At 43.3% G+C, this 22,461-nt stretch overlaps 1 protein-coding gene across 1 annotated transcript in view; it reads left to right on the top strand.

Moving 5' to 3' along the window:
- gfra1a (gdnf family receptor alpha 1a) overlaps positions 1-21,909 on the top strand; it is a 65,701-nt gene extending 43,792 nt beyond the window's left edge. The window contains 7 exon segments of the mRNA XM_061789861.1: positions 4,823-5,001; positions 7,089-7,261; positions 9,139-9,248; positions 10,822-10,956; positions 15,055-15,227; positions 17,280-17,327; positions 19,767-21,909. Of these exon segments, the coding sequence (XP_061645845.1) occupies positions 4,823-5,001; positions 7,089-7,261; positions 9,139-9,248; positions 10,822-10,956; positions 15,055-15,227; positions 17,280-17,327; positions 19,767-19,919 (971 nt within the window). The 3' untranslated portion in view covers positions 19,920-21,909.
- Positions 21,910-22,461: the final 552 nt, after the last annotated feature.

The raw sequence follows: 22,461 nt of genomic DNA, 5'->3' as shown, positions 1-22,461 counted from the left end.
TGCACACCACTAGAGGGAGCCCACTTACACAAACGGTGCTTCGACGTGGAGACACACAACATAATAATACTCACAGGGATGTATTATTTATCCTCTGTGAAAAACGATTGCTATTACTGCAGTTTACTGAGTCAGCCAAGCGAGCTGGCGCACGTTTGTGGAGCTCATTAAAGAGACCTAAGTGTAGTGTCGTGTTTCTTTATTTGGGCCGACTCGTGCGGTGTCGAGCGTCACTAATGAAAGCCTCCCCTCGCTGCAGAATGATTGCAGCAAAGATTTCCCGCTGCCATTTATTCTTCCCCGTCGAGCGCCGTTGGACATCTCCGCCAAGCGAAGCGGTTTGGTGCTGACGCCGCTCAAGGACTGATGAAGCTAGCTTAGCTTCAAACAAAGTAGGTTACTCCTTTACGTTTGCCTCCTGCAAGCGCCTTTGTCCAGGGGAGGTTTCTGCTGTGTGCGATATGTGCGGCCGCACAAAAAAAAATGCCACGTGAATTAGTTTTCTATTGGCATCGGGAAATGTAAATGACAAAAGTGGGTCTCGCTATTCAAGATAGGACCGCCGTTGTCCCTAACGCTCACTCCAACGGAGCCACTTGGCTCATGGGCCTCAAGACAAGGTTAGGATTTCAAATTGGGGTTAGAAACTTTCAAATTCAGGGCTAAAGCCTGGGTTTCAATTGAGGGTTATATACCCGGGTTAAGGGCTCTCGATGTTGGGTTGAAGCAGTGTCGTGGTTTCAAGTTCAAGTTTTAAAGCAAGCAAGGCTTAATTGGCCTTTGAAGCTAAGCGTCTTGTTTTGTTGTTGTTGTTGTTGTTGTTGTTCCTTCCCTCGCTATTATTGTGAAGCGTCTTCCGACGAAGGTCTGAAAGCGTCACCGACTCCTCAGTGTGATTTTGTCTTTTATCGTCGCTGGGCCCCAAAGCTCAATAAAGTGCCGAGACGCCGCCGCCGACGACGAGGAGGCGAAACTGTGGACTGCAGTCAACACTGCAGGGATCAATTACTGCAAATGTGACTTATGCTGCTTGCGACAAGCGCCGCCGCCGCCGCCGCCGCGCTCACTCGCTGCCGCGCCGCTTTATTGTGCCGGGATGCTCGTTATTAACGACACGCAAAGTCGAGACCCCAGAGCGCCACTGGAGATGCTTTTTCTGCTTCTTCTTCTTATTATTGTTTTTGGGAAAGAAAGAATGAGCAGCCAGCCTTCCTCCTCGCCCTCCTCGTCTTCCTCAGTCCGAGCGATGAGGCCTCCTTTTTCCTTATTTGCCATGGAATCTCCATGAACGAATGAACTCGATGATTCTTGACCCTTTTCAAGGGTCTCGCCCAGCTTGTCTCTGAAATTCAGATTTGTAAAGAAGTGTAATGCATCCATTTGAATTTGAAATGTGTGCACTTCTTCACGTTACCCCAAAACGATGACGATGGGGGCAATCAGAAAGGGTCATTGTGTTCAGGGGAATGTTGTCGTGGTGGAGGTCACCATTCGACCCGGCACCGTCCTGATTATAATTAGGGAGGGGCGGAGGGGGCGGGGGGCGGTTTTGGGGAGCCGCTGGCTAAATGGGGGAGGGGGGCCGTCGGGACTGTAGGAAACAGGAGACGTGATAATCAATTTGCAGCTGCATTGGAAACGTGAGCCACCGGGGGGTCCTCGCTCCCCCTGCCAGGCGTCCAGATGGCCCCGGCCCCGACCCTGCGTCTGTGTGTGCGTGCGAGCGTGCGACGATGCCATCGGCCTGCAGTCGTATACCTTCTGACCCCAGGGGGCGCTGTTGACAACTACAGTGGAGCCTTTCATGTCCTTAATTGACGTCATACAATTCGGAATTTGTATTTACTTTTTTTTGGGGGGGGGGGGGGTATTTCAACTCTGTGTACTTAAACAGCCAATGAAAACATGTCTTGTTATTTTATTACATCTTGCTGCAATGCTGCACGTTCATTTTGTTTTGACGGCGGAGTCACAGCCAATCTTCGTCTTCAGAATTCTGATGTGAGCAAAACTAGTGCGGATTCAATGTGAAAGGTTTTTCGTTTGAACGTGCTCTGTGTGTACATTAGTGAACACGAAAAGAACATCGATTTTTCCACAGTCAGAGTGCTTGTTTCTCAGGATATGAGAAGTTTCTTTCCTGCTCTTTTCCGCTTTGTAAAGTAACGTCAGCGTGGAAATGAATTGTTGTTGGTCATGCTAGTTTTCTGCCTCGGTAGCAAGTCTATAATATTTTGATAACGATTTTGAAACCTTGACTTTTTAAAACTGTGACTTTAGGGTTAGGTTAGGTTTGCTGTCTGCCCGCACTTGACTGGCGCTGCCTTAGCGGGGGTCCGATTCTGCGGGGGGTGAAAAAGTGCAGATTGAGCATCGATTGTTTCTTGCCCAACAAGCCGCGCGATGCCCGCAGTTTCCTCCTCCGGCTCCGACATAAAAACAGCAAGCCGCCTCCGAGGAGCCGCCGGCGCAAGAATCGATGTGGAATTGCGTCTCGTCTCGTCACGTCACCGAGGTCCGGAGAGAGCCGTGAAGATGAGGAGGAGCAGGCCTTCCTCCTCGTTAAATTTTCTTTTGCTTTTGGGGAGTTGCGAGCGCTTGGATGTGCTAAATTAAGCCGTTGTTAAAACATGCTACCCTAAAACCTGGCGCTATGAAGAATACAGGAGATTGTCGTTACGTGTAGGACACAACATTCCTGCAGCTCATATGCTGTTCAACTTGCTTGGCCGCTTTTCATTTTGTCTTTTCGTCAGGGTATGGGAGATTGTTGCCACATGTAGGACACAATCAGAAATTCCTGCATCATCACCTGACCATTTTTTAATCAACTTTTCATGATATCACTGGAGGTTGTTGTGACATGTAGGATTCAGTCAATAATTGCCAGAAATTGCTGCAGCTCATTTGAAGTTCAACTTGCTTGACCGCTTTTGGTCTTGTCTTTTCATGGAGAATATGGGAGATTGTTGTCACATGTAGGACACAGCCAGTGCTTGCCAGAAATTCCTGCAGCCTGCCTTCTTCTCACATGCCAAAGGAAACCAGCCCTTTCCAGAGGTAGCCGAAACCACCCCGACCATTTTCTGTCTCGTTTTTTTCATCAGCGTATGGGATATCAGTACTTGTTCGAAATTCCTGCATCATCACCTGACCGTTTGTTACTCAACTTTTCATCATATCCCAGGGGGTTGATGTGACATGTAGGATAGAGGAAAACATTGCCAGAAATGTCTGCAACTGCTTTAATTTTCTCTTCACCGCCTCACTAAACACTTCTTTGTCTTCCCATTAGAATATGGGAGATTCTTCTCATCCTTTGTCAGGATACGGGAGGTTGTTTTCACAGGACCCAGCTCGTACTTGCCAGAAAATCCTGCAGAGTTTATGAGTTACTCCTTGCAGCCTCCTTGATCACTTTGATTCTCATTTTTTCATCCGGAAACCGGAAATTGTTGTCGCATGTAAGGAACAGCCAGTCCTGACCCGAAATCTCCTGTTCTCCATACATCCTCCTCCATTTTCCCCCGGTTTGATGATCTGTTGTTAATGAATACATGAGCACGTGGTCAACCTCGTTACCCCTCCCCCTCCCAAACCCGGCCACCCGTTCCCGTTTGGACTACTTCTGGTCTCCATCCCCCCTCGCTCGGCCCGTTTGAAGTATTGCTTCTCATTAGCACACTTTTTAATTCAGTTCATCGCCCGCCCGCCCGCCTGCTCCCAGATGTTTGTCACGCTGGCCCTCCCCTCTGCTTAATTGGCACTGCTTAATTTGACTCTTTTTGCTCCATTTTCAGCAAAGCGGCACCGCGGCCGTGCAAGTGAGAGACCAATCGCTGGGAATTCGTGCAGGCTGGCCGGACGAGGGCATTCGGAAACAAACGCAGTGTGGCGCTTCATGTTTTCCAGCAAGATAGACTTTTGATAATCATGTAATCGATGTATTTGGATATTTCTGTTGTCTCTGCCTTGCAACAAGTAGGCGATAGCATCAAAGGTTCTGGTTTTGTAGCTTGGACTCTTTGCATTTAGGAAACACACTGTACGCTAAAGAGGGAATGAAAGGGATCGTTTGAAGTCCAGTAATAAATTCATATTTTTTGGGTTTACTGTGAGTAGATTAGTGGGTTTGTGTTAGTGGATTAAGGTTATGGGTCAGGTTCATCTAGAATTAGTGTTAGTGGTTAGGGTTAAGAGTTAGTGGGTTAGTGGGTTAGCCTTTAGGTCTAGGCTGAGGGTTTGTGAGTTTGGCTTAGGTGTTTTGTTAGAGGCTAACGTCTAGGGTTGGGGTTCGTGGATCAGTGTTCGGGTCTAGCCTTTTGGGAAATCTCGCAAAGGGGTTTCGGGTTAACGTGGGTTGGTAGGTTAGGATTACTGCCCTAGTTTCAGGAGAACACTCCAGAAGAGGGTTAGAGTTAGGGGTTGAGCAACTTCAGATTTGTTTGTAGTCGACGCTACGCTGATGATAGTCGAGTCGACTTGAACTAACCGATGACGTCATTGGTGTGCTTTTTCGATTCGACAGCTCACTGTGCGGCGTCTACACACAAACAGCGTCGTCCTCGAGTCGTTCATCCAAGCACATTCAGATCCCTTCACGGCTTCGCAGACAGTCAGAATTGTACATTTCTAACAACAATTCACAGAAGACAACTGCAAGGTGGTAAGGGTTGATGTTAGGGGACGAAACAAGGATTGACGTGGCTTTCAGAAGAAGTAGCGCTTGTGTGTTCCATGACTGCGGCTAGTATCACGAGTGACAGAATTCATGTGGAATTTCCGCTCGGTCCTGACTCGTTCTCTCTTCTCCCGGCCTCAGGGGAGCCGGCGGTGGCTCGGGAGAACAACTGCCTGAACGCGGCCAAGGCCTGCAACCTGAACGACACGTGCAAGAAGTACCGCTCGGCCTACATCAGCCCGTGCACCAGCCGCGTCTCCACCGCCGAAGTTTGCAACAAGAGGAAGTGCCACAAGGCCCTCAGACAGTTCTTCGACAAGGTAACAAAGTACACATACGTGATTATTTCACTCAAGATGACTTTTTTAGCTGTCTGTACTTGAGTATTTATTTTTCTGATGACTTTTTAACTTTCCGCCCTTTACAGATTAAGAGTAACTCCTTGATAGGACGGATGTTGCGACATGCTCTCTGCTGCCACCTAGTGGCGGCGATTCTGAAGCTCGCTCGTAATCCACATTTTGGCTCGCAGCACAACATAAAATACAAAAATGAACATAATCGCATGACTAATTTAGTCTAATCTGACAAAACACGTTGTGTACAAGTAAGGTGTATTTTTCCAGTTGTGTTCATTGTTCCTTCTGTAATTGAGCATTTTTTGTGAGTCAGTTTACAACCTAGCATATATGTTGAGCCATCACTAGCTTGCTCTTGGTTTACCAAACAACAACATGCCAAATGTAACATCTAACGTGATTTTTTTTCCCCTCTTCTTAGTCTGACCACATGTACGTTAATAAAAGGGAAACTATCTTGGATATACAGAGTTATGGCAATAAAAACATATGTTGTACTTTTTAGTTTGAGTATTTTTTTTAAATAAGTAAAAGAGTTGAATCGGTACTTCTACCTGATTCTTTTTCCACCCGTGGCTTCATGTGATGTGCGGTATGATAAATACCCACGTTGAGCTTCGACGTGCGACTTAAGTGGGAACAATCGTTGTAAATAAGATCTATAAACACAGGAGCAGACAGAAACCGCCGCTTGCTTGGATTGTCTGGTTTCACGCCTACGTTATCGTCCTTGACACGTTCGCAGTCCGCTCAACTACAGTACATAAACAAATGTTTTAGACTCTTTTTCATGAGTCATCCAGCAAAACGCTGGCTTTCACGTGTCGCTTTTCTTATTGTCGATGTCCGGCGGAATTCTCGCATCTCAAAAATCTCACTTTTACAGGAAATAAAAAAAAGAAAATAAAAAACCAGCATATTTCTCCAGTTATCAAACACTGCATTGTTAAAGTGGGTATTGTACCTTATATTGCTATTATATAATGTTGTGCACCAATGTCAACGCCACACCTCCTCAAAATGTATTTGCGAATGTAATTCGCTAAAAATCACTTCTTTGATTATGCTGTCATTAATTAAAATGGTACGGAGACGTCCTGAGCACCCAAGACAAAAGGCCTCAATAGTCAACCAAAACTAAGACCTGTTGTGACACCATTTTCCCAAACTCCATCTTTGAAAGTTCTAAGATCCATGAGTGATGCAATCCCAAAAACACTGAGCTGGCTAGAAATGGATTGACAGTCGCCTCCAAAAGTCTTGGAGCGGCAAGGTCAATTCCTTTGGTTTGGTTGTTGTGTACTGAAGACATTTGGGTTAGAGATCAAAAGATGAATATGAGACAAAAGTTCAGAAATCCAACTTTTACTTCATGGTATTTACATCTCGAAACAACTTAGGACAGAGCACCTTTTGTTTGAAGTCACCCACTTTTCAAGTGAGCAAAGCTATTGGAACAGACATGATCAAATTCAGTGAATAACATTTCACATTTGTTGGCGTAACCCTTACTTGCAATAAATAACTGCTTCAAGCCTGCGACCCAGTGACTTCACCACACTGTTGCATTCTTCATTTGAAATGCCTTTCCAGGCCTTTACTGCAACCTCTTTCAGTTTGTTTGTTTCTGGGGGTTTCTCCCTTCAGTCTCCTCTTCAGGAGGTCAAATGCATGCTCTATTGGGTTAAGGTCCGGTGATTGACTTGGCCAGTCGAAGACCTTCCACTTTTTGCCCCTGATGAAGACCTTTGTTGTGTTGGCGGTGTGTTCAACGTAATGGGAGATCTTTGCTGAGGCCCAGGTCTGAATTTATGGTTATTGGCTTAGGGTTAGTAAATTGGGATTAGTGCCTTTGGGTTGGGGCTACAGTTAGGGCTAGTGGTTTATGGTTAGCGGGTTAGGTTTACATCTCGGATCAAGTCCAGTCACGTAACATTCCTCTATGTACCATAGCAAAGTTGGTTGAACTTTGGTTTCACTGTATTAAAAAGAAGAGTAGAATTGTCTTGATTGTTGTTGTTGTCGCCGCCTTGTGGTCTGCTTGTTAGGTTCCCCCCAAGCACAGCTACGGGATGATGTTCTGCTCGTGCCCACTCAGCGACCAGACGGCGTGCTCGGAGCGCCGGCGTCAGACCATCGTGCCCGTCTGCTCCTACGAGGAGAAGCAAAAGCCAAACTGTCTGGAGCTGCAGGCCTCGTGCAGGACCAACTACATCTGCAGGTGCCGTGACCGTTTGCGCCATTGACTTCATCCACCATGCCTGCAATATTGCTTGCACGCACGTTGCCCTTTTCGCTTTTAAACTGGGTTTGTTCAAATGTACTTGTTTGTTTTTTTAATTCATTTAGCTCAGTGGTTCTCAAACTTTTGCCACCTGAAAAATTGTTTGCCCTGCAAGTGCCACCATCATGACCAACGTGAACATACAGTTGCGTTCATCCCAAAAATGAGATTTTTTTAGGTTTTATTCCTAAAAGGTACATTGAATGTCATTGTTAATGTACATTAACACAGCAGTTAAATACAGGAAAATACAAACAATTCAACTGTACTTGGGCAGTAATTCTTTTGCGTAGCACTACAAATAACCTGCCAGCGGAACTCGTACCACACTTTGAGAATGACTACTTTATCTCATTCAAAATGGGTCAATTGATTGATTGTAAGTAATAAGATTAAAACTAAAATGTAAAATAAACTGTTTTACATTTACATTTAACATTGACTTGTCATTGAATGTCTTGTAAATACTTAAATAAATTGGGCAAATGGGCCAGGTTATTAGAAGATGAGTAAAACAAATACACGTAAAATATGTAAAATGGTTTGTTTTATTAATAAAATACCTATTTAAAAAAAATATGTTTGAATTGCATTACTTATCATTAATTTCATTTTAATTCATTAGCCATATTCAATAAATAAACAGAAAAGGATCATTTATAAATCCATCCATCCATTTCCAACAGCGCTTATCCTGGTTAGGGTCACAGGGCGCCGGAGCCGATCCCAGCTGACTTCGGGCGAAAGGCGGACTCCGCCCCGAACCGGTCGCAGGGCACATGTAGACACGGAGAACCATTCGCACCGTCACTGAGCGAGAACTGAACCCACGCTGCCCGCACCAAAGTCAGGCGCGTGGACCGCTACACCATTTATAAATGTTTTGTTAATTGTATTATTTCAATCAATCAACCAATTATTTAATGAGATTAAATCATTAATTTAACATTTTAATATCACAGGACTCTCGATATCTCGAAATTTGCTCTGCAGTCAGTGTGTGTGCGTGTGTGTGTGCGTGCGTGTGTTGCTGACTACCTTGCTGACCTCAGGCATCCGACGTAAACACGCTAATGCTAATGACCCAGCACGAATGTAGTGATCTCATCACTACCATTCCTCCATGTGCGTGTGTGTGCGTGTGTGTGTGTGTTTGGCGGTCTCCGGAGCCTGCAGCTTGTGGTTCACCAGAATTAAATTGAAGCATCATAAATGAGCTCCATTTGGACCGAGGCATTGGCTCACAACACACACACGCACACGCACGCACGCACACACACGCACACACACTGACTGCGCAGTAAATTGTGAGCTGGCGACGCGTTAGCGTCCCGTCTTGCTCCGGTGCCGTCACGCACTCGGCGGTCCATTTGTCAGGTGGCCGAGAGATGAATTAAAGTCTGGCTTTTTCCTCCGCTTCGCTCTGCCGTATGTCAGCCATTTGTAAAATGGCCGACGCTCTCTGCTGACAGACTGCGACCATCTGACCGATCGCCGCTGACAATGTGCGTATCGCGCTTCATCGTTCGCGCCGCCGCCGCTATGTCACGGATTTGGAAGTGAACATTTTGTTTATGGTTTTTTCCCCCCCGTATACAGGCAAGTCTGACATTAGAGTTGCGCAGCTTCAGTGTAGTACCAAGTTGTGCCACAACATGCCGGGCAGCGCTGAGTTCTACTGTGAGACTTGCGGTCTAAAAAGAAGAAGAAGAACAGAGTCGTATGCTTCGTTTGAATGTGTTGCCACTTGAGCTTTCCACCGCAACTGCTCAATGTGTTTGCCGTGAAATGTAATCATTTTGGCCGTGTTTCAGGTCGCGTCTGGCCGACTTCTTCGCCAACTGCCAGTCGGAGCCGCGCTCGCTGTCGGGCTGCCTGAAGGAAAACTACGCAGACTGTCTGCTGGCCTACTCGGGTCTCGTCGGTGAGTCGACGCTCGTTGTGTGACGCGCAGCGCCGCTTCGAACTTCAAATGTTTACCTGTGAAAGGAGTCATGTCACAATCGGAATCCGCTCGATTGGCCTCGCATGTTGCGAGACACACGAGAGGTTTGACTCGAGCGAACTTCGGGTGAAAAAGGGAGCAGTTTAGGTACCGTCATGCCCTCGCATGTGGGCAAGGAGAGCCGCAGTTGCCGTTTAAATCGAAACCGGAGCAAAGTCCTCGGCCCACGCACACACGCACACATTGTCCTCACGGAGGTTCCCTCATTACCCCCTCCCCGCTCACCCCGCTGCGAAACAAGCGCACACTGGCACAACGTCCTGACGTAGCCCCGCCCCTAACCAAAAGGCTAAAGGTCCTGGAGCGAGGCCAGCGCCAGGGAGTGAAGAATCACTGACTGAAGCAATTTACTTGCTCTCGCTTCTTCACTCCTCCGCTGCACTCCACTTCCTGCGAACGTGCACGCACGCACGCACGCACGCACGCTGACAGTATCAACGGGTTAACACTGCTGTTATTCATCACGGGAACACGCAAGAATCGTCCGAGCGTCTCGAGACTTTCGGTTCGGCACCGGGAGAAGTCTTCGATCTAAAAAGTTCGACATGAGGAAGTGTTCGCTGTCATCCTTCATGTTCAGTGTTCATCTTTTCCGATTGCGTGTTTACCGTTAATGTGGGGCCTTTCTTTTCCGAGGAGACAAAAGCACGATCGGATGAGTTTCTTGTGTCGTATTTGGACACAAATGAGCAAATGAAATGGCCGACCACCAAAACGTGTATTTTGCCCCCCCCAAATGCTTCAGAATGTCACAAAAGTGGCCAGCCAATTGCAATTTTCCCAGGTAAATAAAACATGTTGCCATAGATTTGCTGATGTTTTGTTTTTCCTGAAGACGCCTACCTATTAAGACGTACTGTACTTGTACAGGAAAGGGCAACAGTATATTAGGACTCAAAAACATTCATTTTTTTAATCTTCCCAGGCGATATTTTACCTTGACAATTATCAAATGTTATAGTATTTTGTCTTCAAATGCTATATTTGGCCATTACAATCATTTCTTGTTTTTTGTCATGCAGTCTATTTTCCCATTTAAATACATGACGTTGCCATGAAAACAACTACATTGAGGCAGCACGGTGGACGACTGGTTAGCACATCTGCCTCGCGGTTGCGGGTTCAAATCCGGCCCCGCCTGTGGGGAGTTTGCATGTTCTTTCCTCCCACATCCCAAAAACATGCGTGCTAGGTTGATTGAGGACTCTAAATTGCCCGTAGGTGTGAATGTGAGCGCCAATGGTTGTTTGTTTGTATGTGCCCTGCGATTGGCCGGCGACCGGTTCAGGGTGTACCTCGCCTTTCGCCCGAAGATAGCTGGGATAGGCTCCAGCACGCCCGCGACCCGCCTGAGGATAAGCGGTACGGAAAACGGATGGATGGAGAATTTTGCCATGTCATTGATTGACTTGCTTAAACAGGCCGCGCCCCCTCACGAATGTAATATTGAAGGCATGCGGACCGATACGTTTTGTCTGTTGTGCGTGTGCAGGCACGGTGATGACGCCCAACTACCTTCGCTCGCCCAAGATCAGTGTGTCCCCGTACTGCGACTGCAGCAACAGCGGCAACAACAAGGACGAGTGCGACAGGCTGGCCACCTTCTTCACAGACAACACGTGCCTGCGTGAGTCCGCTCAGCCGACAAGCAAACGAACGAACGAACGAACAAACAAACAAACAAACAAACAAACGGCAAGTGTGTGATGATGCCAACGGATGCGTTTAGGATAATTGGGCGCATTTTTGTCCGACAATGGCTGCCACTCTGTGGGAGGCCAACGTCTCTCCACACCAACACGAGAAAAGAGTTTGAATTCAGCTTCAATGGGGTTATTATTACAGTTATTTCAATGGAAAAATAGAACACCTTCAAGAAAAATGGCCCACAAATAACAAATGTGATATTTGAGGGTCTGTTGGCACTTATTTCATGCGTTGGATTTCTATTTGAAAGGTAAGTCTTTGAAAAGGGTCACATTTGCTAACCTGTCGCTCGCTCTTTGACCACATCGTGTGTTATTACATCAGGCTTTGCAGACTTAAGTTTGTAGTATCTTACGGCTCGCTCTAACTGTCGACCGTGTAGGCAAAACGTTTCCACATCTCACTCTGTGCATCTTTTTTGTTGTCCTTATTTCATATCCCATGCTTTATTTAACCAGGTAAAAGCCTATTGAGAGATTAAAATCTCTCTTTCAAAAGCAAGCAGAAATGATACAGTACATAACACCACAACATTCATACCATCAATACAAATAAAGACTAAAGAAATAACAGTGATATTCAAATGTATGGCATCTGATTTAAAAACAGTGACAAAGCCCAAATGCTTTGGAGTACATACGTGGTGTTTTTTGTGTTGTTTTCTGTGTTCATTCAAATTTGGCAAGACATTTTTTTGTTGCTGTTTATTGTTGATTTATCTAAGATATTTTATTGATTGCTCTCCATTACAATGCCACTATTCAATCTTCTTTAGAATTGAATGTTAATTTCTCTTCAAAAGAATGTACTTGAATTATTATGAGCTATAATATCATTAGCATATCAGTGGCATGAAAAAACAACGATGCTATCGTTGATTGTGATAGTTTTTGAGAAAATATATCGTCCTCCAAAAATGGCTACCGTGGCAGGCTGAAACATAATATATTGAGAGAGAGCAAGAGCAATGGAGAACACAAAAATACTGTACAAATAAAAATCTGCAATATATATATATATATATATATCTGAAACTGGACTGTGATTTTCAAGTTGCAGGGACTCTTTGTTCCAGGGCTGGGACTCATTGTTACGAGACATGTGCATCCTGCATCACATGGTCTCAAGTGTAAAATGATCTATGTGTATACATATATATAAAACATATTTAAAAATTCAGAAAATAATTTTCAAAAATGTATCAGAACTTTTTTTTTTTTTTTTTTTTTTTTTAGCCGATTCCGATCACCTCAAAGTTTCGGACTGAAGACTACGGCTTAGAACTAAAGAAGAAGAATGCACCAAAGACAAAGTCAGGACAAAGACAGGATTTAAGACTGGGCCTAAGGACTGAAAACTAAAACAGGACCAAAAAGACTAAGGACTAAGATATGACTAATACAGTACAGGACTAAAGACCAAGACAGGACTAACATGGAAATAAAAATGTAGGATTTAGAGTTAAAGACTGGGATTCAGCACTAAATGTGGTATAACAAATGTGGGACTAAATACCAAGACAGAGCTAAAGACTAAAGACAAGCAGAGGAAAAAGGACTGGAACTTCATTTCCTTGACAATAGACTTTTTTTTTTTCTTTCTGTTTCAATTTCGGCTCTCATCCTTGCAGCTCAGGTCAGGTTGTCATGACAACAAGTTCTCGAAATTTCTCGGGGGTCCTTGTGGACATCCTGGATTCCTTTCTTTCTCTCTTATTCTTCACCGTCTTTCCGCATTTTGATTCCCACCCGTCCGCTCGCCTCTCATTAAGCCTCCTCAGCAGTAACCGGATCTGACACCGCCCAAACCACCGACGTGAACGTCCACATCACGAGAGATGGAGGACGTTTTGTTCTCGACTTATTATCGGATGTCATGCTGAAGACGCTTGCTGTTGTCTTTCTCATCCCCGAGTAGTGGACACAATTGGATGGGTTGTCATTCTGACAGGAAGAGATGATTACTTTTGTCCTAGATTCCCACAGTGGAGTCAGGCTGTACCTGGAAAATGGCTCTGGATCTTCAGCCAGCTGAGCTCCCGAGTCATGGGCGGAGAAACCCGGCGAACGGGTTTTGTTACGATATCAATTAGCCGCACTGTTAGGTCACGATTTGGCAACATTCAGAATGGTTCACTCGTAGAAATGTTTTCGGCAGATATTAAAGATTGACTTATTTAATTTCACCTTTGAAACCAAAACCCAAACCCTATCCTGAACATTTGGTCTCGCGTGAAGTTATGCATGAAACTCCAAAATTTCGATGGATCACTAAATCATTGGCGGACACTTGATGTTGGCGGGATATTTTATCGATCCCCGAGGAAGTGAAAGCATTCGAACTTGTTATCTTGACGTGAGGACTCTTGAAGTCCTGAAGGCTTTTTTTGCGGCGAGTCCCGCGCTCCGCTCGGTCATGTCGATTCAAGGTGGGAGGCGGAACTAAGTGGAGACGTCCGTCTCGGTCAGGCGGAGTTCGAACACATTTTCACAGGAGGAGCTCGGACACGAAAGTAACACAACTCAACACAATTGTACTACTGCCTTCCACGACGCTATGACATTTGGAGAGTCTGCAGTTTCAGGTTTTTTAGTAGTACCAGCCATGTTTCGTCTTCTCCACCGCACCTAGTAGCATTAGCGTTAGTTTTTAGTTCGCTCCGGCCAGGTGACCGTCACTGGAAAAAGTAGCCACGTGACACGCCGTGAACAAAGTCTGTTCCTTTTCTTTGTTATTTCTACAATCCTCGAAAAGGGTTCCCTTTTTTTGGGCTGTTTTCTATTATTGGATGCGCTGTCTGACGGCACAGCAATGCTACTCAAGTCAACTGTACCGTTGAAATGTTGTTAAATAAAGCGAGTTTAAAAAAAGAAGTCGAGGCGCAGCGCCGCAATGGTAAACGGCAATTTTGACGCTCCCGCCGTGCGTTTTGAACGGCATGAACGAGGCATTCAAAATGCAGCGTAAAAAGGCTTTTAGGGCTAAAGCACTTTTATTTGTGTACTCTTTTGTCCTTTTTTGCTGTACTTTGTTTTGAAATCCTTTTAGTCATGTAAAACACATTGAGTTATCATGTGTATGAAATGTGCTATATAAATATTTTCCTTGCGTTAGCCTAGCGTATGGGTTAAGGTTCGGGTTAAGATTCAGAATCAGAATCATTTTATTTCCCAAGTATGTCCCAAAAACACACAAGGAATTTGTCTCCGGTAGTTGGAGCCGCTCTAGTACGACAACAGACGGTCGATTGACAGAGAGCACTTTGGAGACATAAAGACATTTTTTTTTTGGACAATTGTGCAAAAAGATGCAGAGTCCGTTAGCACTTAGAGCAGTTCGAATGAGTAATATTGCAATAGTCCGGTGCAATGACCGTTGTGCAAAGGGCGCCGAGACTTCAAGCGAGTAGTGCAATCATCTGGGACAATGTCGATTGTGCAAATGTTGCAGATACTCCTCAATCAGTGTGCAAATGGAGCAGATGCTACTCTGGCCAGTATTGGTCAACAACAGATATGCAAATAGTGCAGCGTGGCGAGACTACTACAGTGAGTGCACGAGTAATATATAATTGGCCCGACAGAAATGTGACAAAAAACTCAAGACAAAAAAATGGCAGCACGTTGCAATGGAATTGTAGGTTAGCTGTTTAAGAAGTTGATGGTAAGAGAGAAGAAGCTGTTGGAATGTCTGCTAGTTCTAGTTTGCATTGATCGGTAGCGCCGACCTGAGGGAAGGAACCGGAAGAGCCGGTGACCGGGATGCGGAGGGTCCGAGAGGATTTTGCACGCTCTTGAGGGTTCGCCATAACCCCGATGTGGGATGTCGGAGGGGTTGCTTGGCTTCAAAACTTGAAGTCTGCAGTAATTGTACTACTTCATCTGCATTCGAAATGTGCGAAACTATCCAAGATCGGACAGGATACAATATATCGTGGTCGTCGCGTACCGACGTGCTAGCGTAGCGTTACGTTAACTCTGAAATGTGTTTGCGTGTGTGTCCGTCTGTCCGTCCACAGGCAACGCCATCCAGGCCTTCGGCAACGGTACGGACATAGGCGTGTGGCAGCCCGTGTCGCCCGCCCAGACCACCGCGACCATCACGTCGCCGTACCATCGCAACCGCAACAACAACCTGGACAACCACATCAACACCGACCCCGGTATATACCACTTCTGCGGAAGTCTGCAGGTGTGTACTTGTGTGTGTGTGTGTGTGTGTGTGTGTAGCTAGTGGAGTGGCAATGTTCCCACCAGCGGGAATTGAGCTCGCGCAGTTGATGAAACGGAGCCACTGTTAGCGGCAATCGCGCCTCCGGGCGAGACGTCAGTCAGTGACGTGAGTGTTGTTAGCAGCGACACAGAAAACCACAACAACTATATCATCATACGAATAGGTGATACGGCCTTGAAATACAATCTCCATTTGATTTATTTGTTGGTTTGTAGCACAATGGTGCTCAGCTACCCGTGCTAGTAAAAACAAGAAAAAACTACAATAAAGTTCTTCTGATCAGTGAAGTCCATCAGCTAACTTCACGCCCCAAAAAAGTTGTATTTTTCTTTGTTTTGTTTGGGCGATAAAGACTTTCTGTCTTCTTTCATCAGTGATTTGAAACAGCACAAACTAAATCTATACAAATATACACAGATGAGAACACATACACACAAACGCACACATAGCCTGGGGTCTTCCTGTGCTTGCTTCGTATGCTAATGTGACTTTTGGGTTCATCCAGGTATTAGACGAAGCCCAAGCGTGCGGATGCGAGACAGGAATACATTTCCTTCTCCTTTTCTTGTTTACATCTCTTTGAATTGCAAATAAGCCACGTGAATGTTTTTTTTCTTTCTTTTAAATGATTTACATCATGTCAACTTGACGTTTGTTTTGAAAGGTCAGCTTCCACGTTACACGCACGTTCATTTCCTTGGCTACTTCTTACTTACAGTACATCAAAATCCGAAGGCCGAAAAGCAGCAGCGCCGCGTTAACACCAAAGTCGTTTGTTCTTATTAATATTGTTTCATAATAAGAGCAGCCTGCAGAGCTTTCTTGCCGCCACACAATCAAACGCGAATGCGAAGATGCTGATTGCTCAGCAAATCAACTTTGCAGCACGGTTGCCGTCAACAACATTTGCTTACAAAAGTCTCGCGGAATATTTCTCTACAAACTTAATCAGCTGGCAACTTTAACCGATTGCATTTGAATAACTCTTCAGATTGGACTATTATACAGAAGACATTTACCACACGTCTAGATAAACAAAGTGTTACGACACACAGGAAGTGTAACATACAACAAGAAAAACACAAAAGTGTAGCTACACATGCGACGTTTAACGTAAACAAGAACCCTAGTGACCGAAAAAACTACGGTGGCCGAGACGGGTCACAACAATTGCAAATGCCACAGCACAACGGAATTTAAACACAACGGAAATGCGAACGACACACCACAACACACTCCAATCACAACATCGCGACACACGAAAACACAACGGAAATGCATAGCGACACGTAGGCAGACCACAATTGAGTTCTCACTCCCTCCGACTGTAAAATTCGTCCGGGTTTTTAATGAATGAAGTTGGAATGTTGATGATTTATGACAATCCAAAAGTGCTAACCTTCGGAAATAGTTCCAAAATAGCCTACTTTCACGGAGTTTTCCAACTTTGTTCATTCAATCTTGTTCAGCTTTCTGCCTCGGTCAATTTTTTTTTGTCCTCTACTTTATTAATCAGAGTCAATGCAAAGATATCGTTTCTGGTTTTCTTTGGCTTTTGGTGATATGGGTACAGTGAGGTATATAGTTCTAACGCCAGCTTTAGTTTCATTAGGATAATGTTTGCATCGATTTTTCCTTATTAAAGATAAAGGTCCCCGTTAAACTGGACAAATTAAGACAGTCGGAGGGAGCGGGGGCTCACTTTGTCACTTGACTGCGTTGTGGTTTTATCGCATTTCCGTTGTGTGTTAATGTTGTTGCGTTGTGGTTTGAAATCATGTACGTTTTCAAATTTTTTGTTATGTGCCAATTTTGCGGCGTTTGCAATTGTTGTGACCTGTCTCGGCCAGCGACAAATAGGAAGTGTAACATAAAAGAACCCTAGCGACAAACACACAGGAAGTGGAACTAAAGCAAGAACCCTACTGGTGAACAGGACGTAGAATGACGCAGAGGAAGGAACGTAAAACAAGAACACGACTGTTGACTGTGTGTGTTTTTCCTCAACAGGCTCAGAATTTGAAGTCCAACTCCAGCGTTGACAGCGTCTTCTGCGTGGTGAGTTGTTTTTGTTCAACTTGCGCTGTATTACTTAGTGTGATAGTGTGAGGATCACACACACACACACACACACATTGTTCGCACCTGAAGTTGAACGCGCTCATCAAGCGAAGGTGTCACGTGACCTGCGATGGCTCCGGCCTCCGGGTGGCAAAGGCGACGAGTTCTCTTAAAGTTCAGCTAAAATGTCACCATGTACAATCAGTGACATTTCATGGCGATGGCCCGCCTGTTAGCTCGCAGCTTTATTAGCGTACGCTAGCAAGCACACGAGTAGCCGCTTGGCATTTAGCAAGTAATAAAAACAACCTTTTGATGCGCCCGTGCGCCGTCAAAGAAGATGAATTCATTTAAACGTTGTTAGCGTTGAGCGAGGCTCCGGTCGTCGGCTCAATTTACCGCGGCGTCCGCTCGCCTCGCTAGCTGTGTCCACGGGAAGACGGCCGCCTTGAACTCTGGCGTGCGTCAACGAGCGCAGTCTACTTTTTGTACACACGCTAAGGAAAAGTGAGCAGCAATGTTGGAGATGTAAAATAAACCTTCAGTGACGTTTAAGACTCAAGTCAGAAGTATAAACCAAGTGACAAAAATGTAAATAAATGGACAAAATGTAAAAGACTTTGAACCGATATCAAATACGTTTAGATTTCATTAGCCAAATAGCATAATTGCCTTGGTCATATTTCAAAACATGAAAAACACAACAAATTGAGCAAATAAGAAGAGCGTCTGTTCAACGTTTGCGGATTGCCATCATCTGGATGACTGACAAGCTACACAGATTTCAAGAAAAAAAGATGGACCAGGCAATTATGCCATCGGGCGAACGATTTTGGAAAACGGAATTCTCAAACTGTATAGCACAGTTTAGAAATTTGGGATTTTTGTGGAAATATGTTGTTTTTTTCATTTTGTTCATTTTCTACTTCAAATGTTTTTACTCCGGTGTGTTTTTCACGTTTCTCATTTTGTACAATTAGTTTCAGATTTTGTTTTCCACTTTTTACTTATTGTTACTACTTTTGTAAAATGTTGATATTGTGTACGTCTATTTTAATTTTTTCACATTTTGTACAATTAAAATTCTGTACACTTGTATCGCATTTTAGAAATTTGTAGTATTTTTAAATTAGTTTTCATGTTTTGTAAACGTATTGTGTACATTTCTTACACTTTACTTAGACATTTTTTCACATTTTGTACATTTTTCATGTAAGCATTTCTTACTTTTATATATTTTCACTACTTTCACTACACTACATTACTTTTGTGTATTTTCACATTTTGTAAATATTTTCATATTTATTTTATAGATTTTGCAAATTTTATTTTTTCACTTTTTAGAATATTCATTACACTTTGTAAAATTTTGAAAGCTAAAGTTAGTTTAGCATTTTTTTTTACCTTTTGTAAATTTGCTTAACCATATTTTTGCACTTCTCATAATTTGGTTTTTACTTTTGTAACGTTTAAGAACTTACATAATAAGTAGTTTTAACTTTGTTACTTTTATAAATTCCTCACCTTTTGTAACTTTAACAACTTTTTAAAATTTTGGAATTTCACTTTTAACTTTTTAAAAATGTTTAACATTTACTAAATTTTTCGCATTCAAAAATTATTTTACTTTTGATTTTACTTTTGTGTGTGTGTTTATAATTGGTATTTTAAAAAAAGTGGGGTTTTTTCCCCCCTCTGGTCAATTTTTCTTATTTTATAGGTTTATGTCTTATTGTTTTTCCCAGTTAAAAAATGTTAACTTCCATCAATTTCTCAAAAACTGTACAATTATTTTTTATTTTTTTTACAATTTAGTTTTTATTTTGTCATTTTTAAAAATGGGTTTCACTTTTTTTTTTTACTTTTGTAAATTGTTCTAATTTTTTATGTTTTTGTATTGTACCATGCAATGTACTTTTTTTAAATTGTTTTTTGCGTTTGTAAATTTTTTATTTTTTTTGTGGACTACAGTGTCAAAAACATTTTAAAAAATTACTGAACTAACATTAGGCGGCACGATGGATGACTGGTCACAGTTCTGAGGACCGGGGTTCAAGTTTGCACGTTCTCCCCGTGCCTGTGTGGCTTTTCTCCGGGCGCTCCGGTTTCCTCCCACATCCCAAAAACATGCATGAATTGGAGACTCTAAATTGCCCGTAGGTGTGACTGTGAGTGCGAATGGTTGTTTGTTTGTATGTGCCCTGCGATTGGCTGGCAACCGGTTCAGGGTGCACCCCACCCCGCCTCCTGCCCGATAATAGCTGGGATAGGCTCCAGCACGCCCGCGACCCGCGTGAGGAGAAGCGGCTCAGAAAATGGATGGATGAACTAACATTAACGTTTGTAAAAACAGTAAAGATTGTAATAATCCTCACTCATTATCGTCAATAAAAGTGTAAGGAGAAAAAGTTGACCGTGTCTTGTTCGTTCCCCTAGGACCCTCAGATGGACGGTCCGAGCACGTCCAACGCCGTCGTGAGGAATTCGTCCGTCCGCCGACGACCCGCCAGGGCGACGTATCTGCTGCCCCTACTGCTGTGGCTGTGGTACTGCGGCCGTCATCTTGAATCCTCACCGAGCGACTTGTAGCCTCGTGGCCAAAAACGTCAGACTGACAAAATAAATTTTTTGAAAAAAAAAAAATGTGAAATTGTTTCCTTCCTTCTCAGTACTTCCTCACTGTACGAAATTCCCTCTGGATCACTTTAGAATTTTTTTTTTGGGGTTGTTGCTGTTTTTTGTCATTTTCAGCTGTGATCGACTTTACGACGTGTGTTCTTCTTTGCGTTGGTCAAGAAATGCGAGAAGCTTCTGACGTTTTTCCAGTTAAGGTTAGCGTAGCCTGTATCCTAACGCTAACATCGCAGAAAGCACACAAATGTGTCAAAAACCCATGTTCAAAAAACAGGGAGGGCTGCCATTTTGTTTTAGTGGCCGTTTTAGCCTTATTTCCAGCTATCTTTCCGAGACGAACTTCTCGACTGTAACACCCGCTGGAATGTTTGAAAATTCAGTACCTGAATCCAGTTTCACTTAGCAACTTGAAATGTTGGCAGGCATGTCTCTCAAGAGTAGGCCCGCAAAAAAAAGTCTCAAGAACCAATTCTTGAAAACATACAGGAAGTCTGCTATTTTGGCCATTTTCAGGGGTCATTCCAAAACAAACCCGTCGTACAGATTGCATCCCATTCCAACCGAATTTCACGCACGGGCACAGCATGGTGGTAAAGTTGAATGATAAGCTAAGACGCACAGATTTTTAAAAAATGCCTTTTTTTGGCTAGCTGAGGGCAGTGTGACTCATCAAGTAATTGTACGTACTTGAAGTGGTTCAACCTCAAAGCCACGTTTCATGTTTTTATGAAGTTTTTTTTTGTATTTTCTTGTATAGTTTTTGTTCTTGGAAATGATCCCCACCCCCCACCACATCTGTCAAGCTTTGTGCTTTAGCATTAATAGCGCATTAGACTCGCAATTTTAGCTAGCGTGGTTGCTAAAGCTACCACCATCAAACAGCCATGAAATAAAAAATGTACTTTCTGGAATGCAGGAAACATCCATATTCAATAATAATAATAATCATTAGAAAAAACTGATAATATAATGATATAAGCCTTGAACGTTAGCCACCCACTGAATGTCTCTGGTCAGTTAAACTACTACTGGACCTGCCGCTAAAATAAGCTAAGCTAAATGACAAAGTCAGAACATGTTGTGTCACAGGAACAGTTAGCCTCACCGTTATCATTGCCAATGTGTTGTTTTTTTTATTTAGCGACAATTCACAATAAAAAAAAACAAAACAAGCGGGCTACCCACGCTATCGTTGGCATTTTGCTATTATAAGTACGGCACAACATGGTGAAAAATCCAAAGCGTTTTACTCTGATGGACTCGAAACAAGGAAAAAGTTGGCTCCCAAAAGAGAAACGTTGCCGAATGCTAACGCTAACGCACAGTTGTAAATTAGCCAATGTAAACATGGTGTTTTTCTTAACTCAGAAAACAGTGATTTCATATTCTTTCATCAACTATTTTGACCTGGAAGATTCTTGTTTTTTTACATATATGTCATGTATATTTTCTCCCGCTCTGTATGCAATATAAACAATATTCCATTCACATTTGTAAATGAGAGGATAGCCATGTATCTCCTGTTGTACTTCAATATAAGCACATTTGTTTTCAATGTTGCTAAAATATGACTTTATTTCTTTCTTGAGACAAAATTTGACTTATTTTTCTACATTTTGATTGTTTGATTTGCTTTTTTGATGTGTTGAAATGAATGAAGGCCTCCGCTTGTTTTTAATAATAGTGATGATAATAATAATAAGACGTGGTTGCTTGGCGGTTGAGGGTTTTAAAATGGCGTCACCATGTTTTTGACGCACAAGAAAAAAGATGGCGAGTTTTCCTCTACTTCATCTTCTTCAGCTTCCCGCCATCGTCTTCGCGCTTGTGAAAAATGTCAAATCTGTTGTACAAATAAATAAAATACAAAATAAACATGAAAAATGTTCTATCACCCAAACTGACCGACTTGTGCTCTCTCGCCAAAAAAATGGCGGTCGCCTTTTGCCAGCTTCAAGCTAGCATGCCCACAGCACAGCACAACCCCATTTTGCATGCACAGTTCATTAGCATTAGCCAGCCAACTGTTTATCTCAGAAAAAAATAAAGTTATTGTGAGAATGTGAGACATGTTTTCATTTTAAAAAGTAGTCTTGGGAGACATTTAAAAAAAAAAAAAACTTTTTTCCATAAATGTAAAGATTTTTGCCATTTTTAACTGAAAAAAAATAAGACCAAAGAAAGAAAACTTCTTGCTAAAACTTTTTTCGTGGAAAGGTTGCACACCCCTATTTAGCCAGGAAACCTTTTTTTCATTAAAAAAAATCAATTATGAAGATGTTTGAATATTTTTCATGAAAAAATACAACTTCATCCTGAACATGTGAGACATTTGTTTTCATCCATCCATCCATTTTCTGAGCCGCTTCTCCTCACCAGGGTCGCGGGCTGTTTTCAATAAAATGTTACTTTATTTGGTCACATTATTTTACACACAACGTTAGCATTAGCCAGCTCATATAACCACAACACACATCTATTTTTTAAATACTCCATT

This window comes from Phyllopteryx taeniolatus, chromosome 11, assembly GCF_024500385.1.
Source record: "Phyllopteryx taeniolatus isolate TA_2022b chromosome 11, UOR_Ptae_1.2, whole genome shotgun sequence".
Lineage (NCBI taxonomy): Eukaryota > Metazoa > Chordata > Actinopteri > Syngnathiformes > Syngnathidae > Phyllopteryx > Phyllopteryx taeniolatus.
This window is presented reverse-complemented; position numbering and strand designations above follow the sequence as displayed.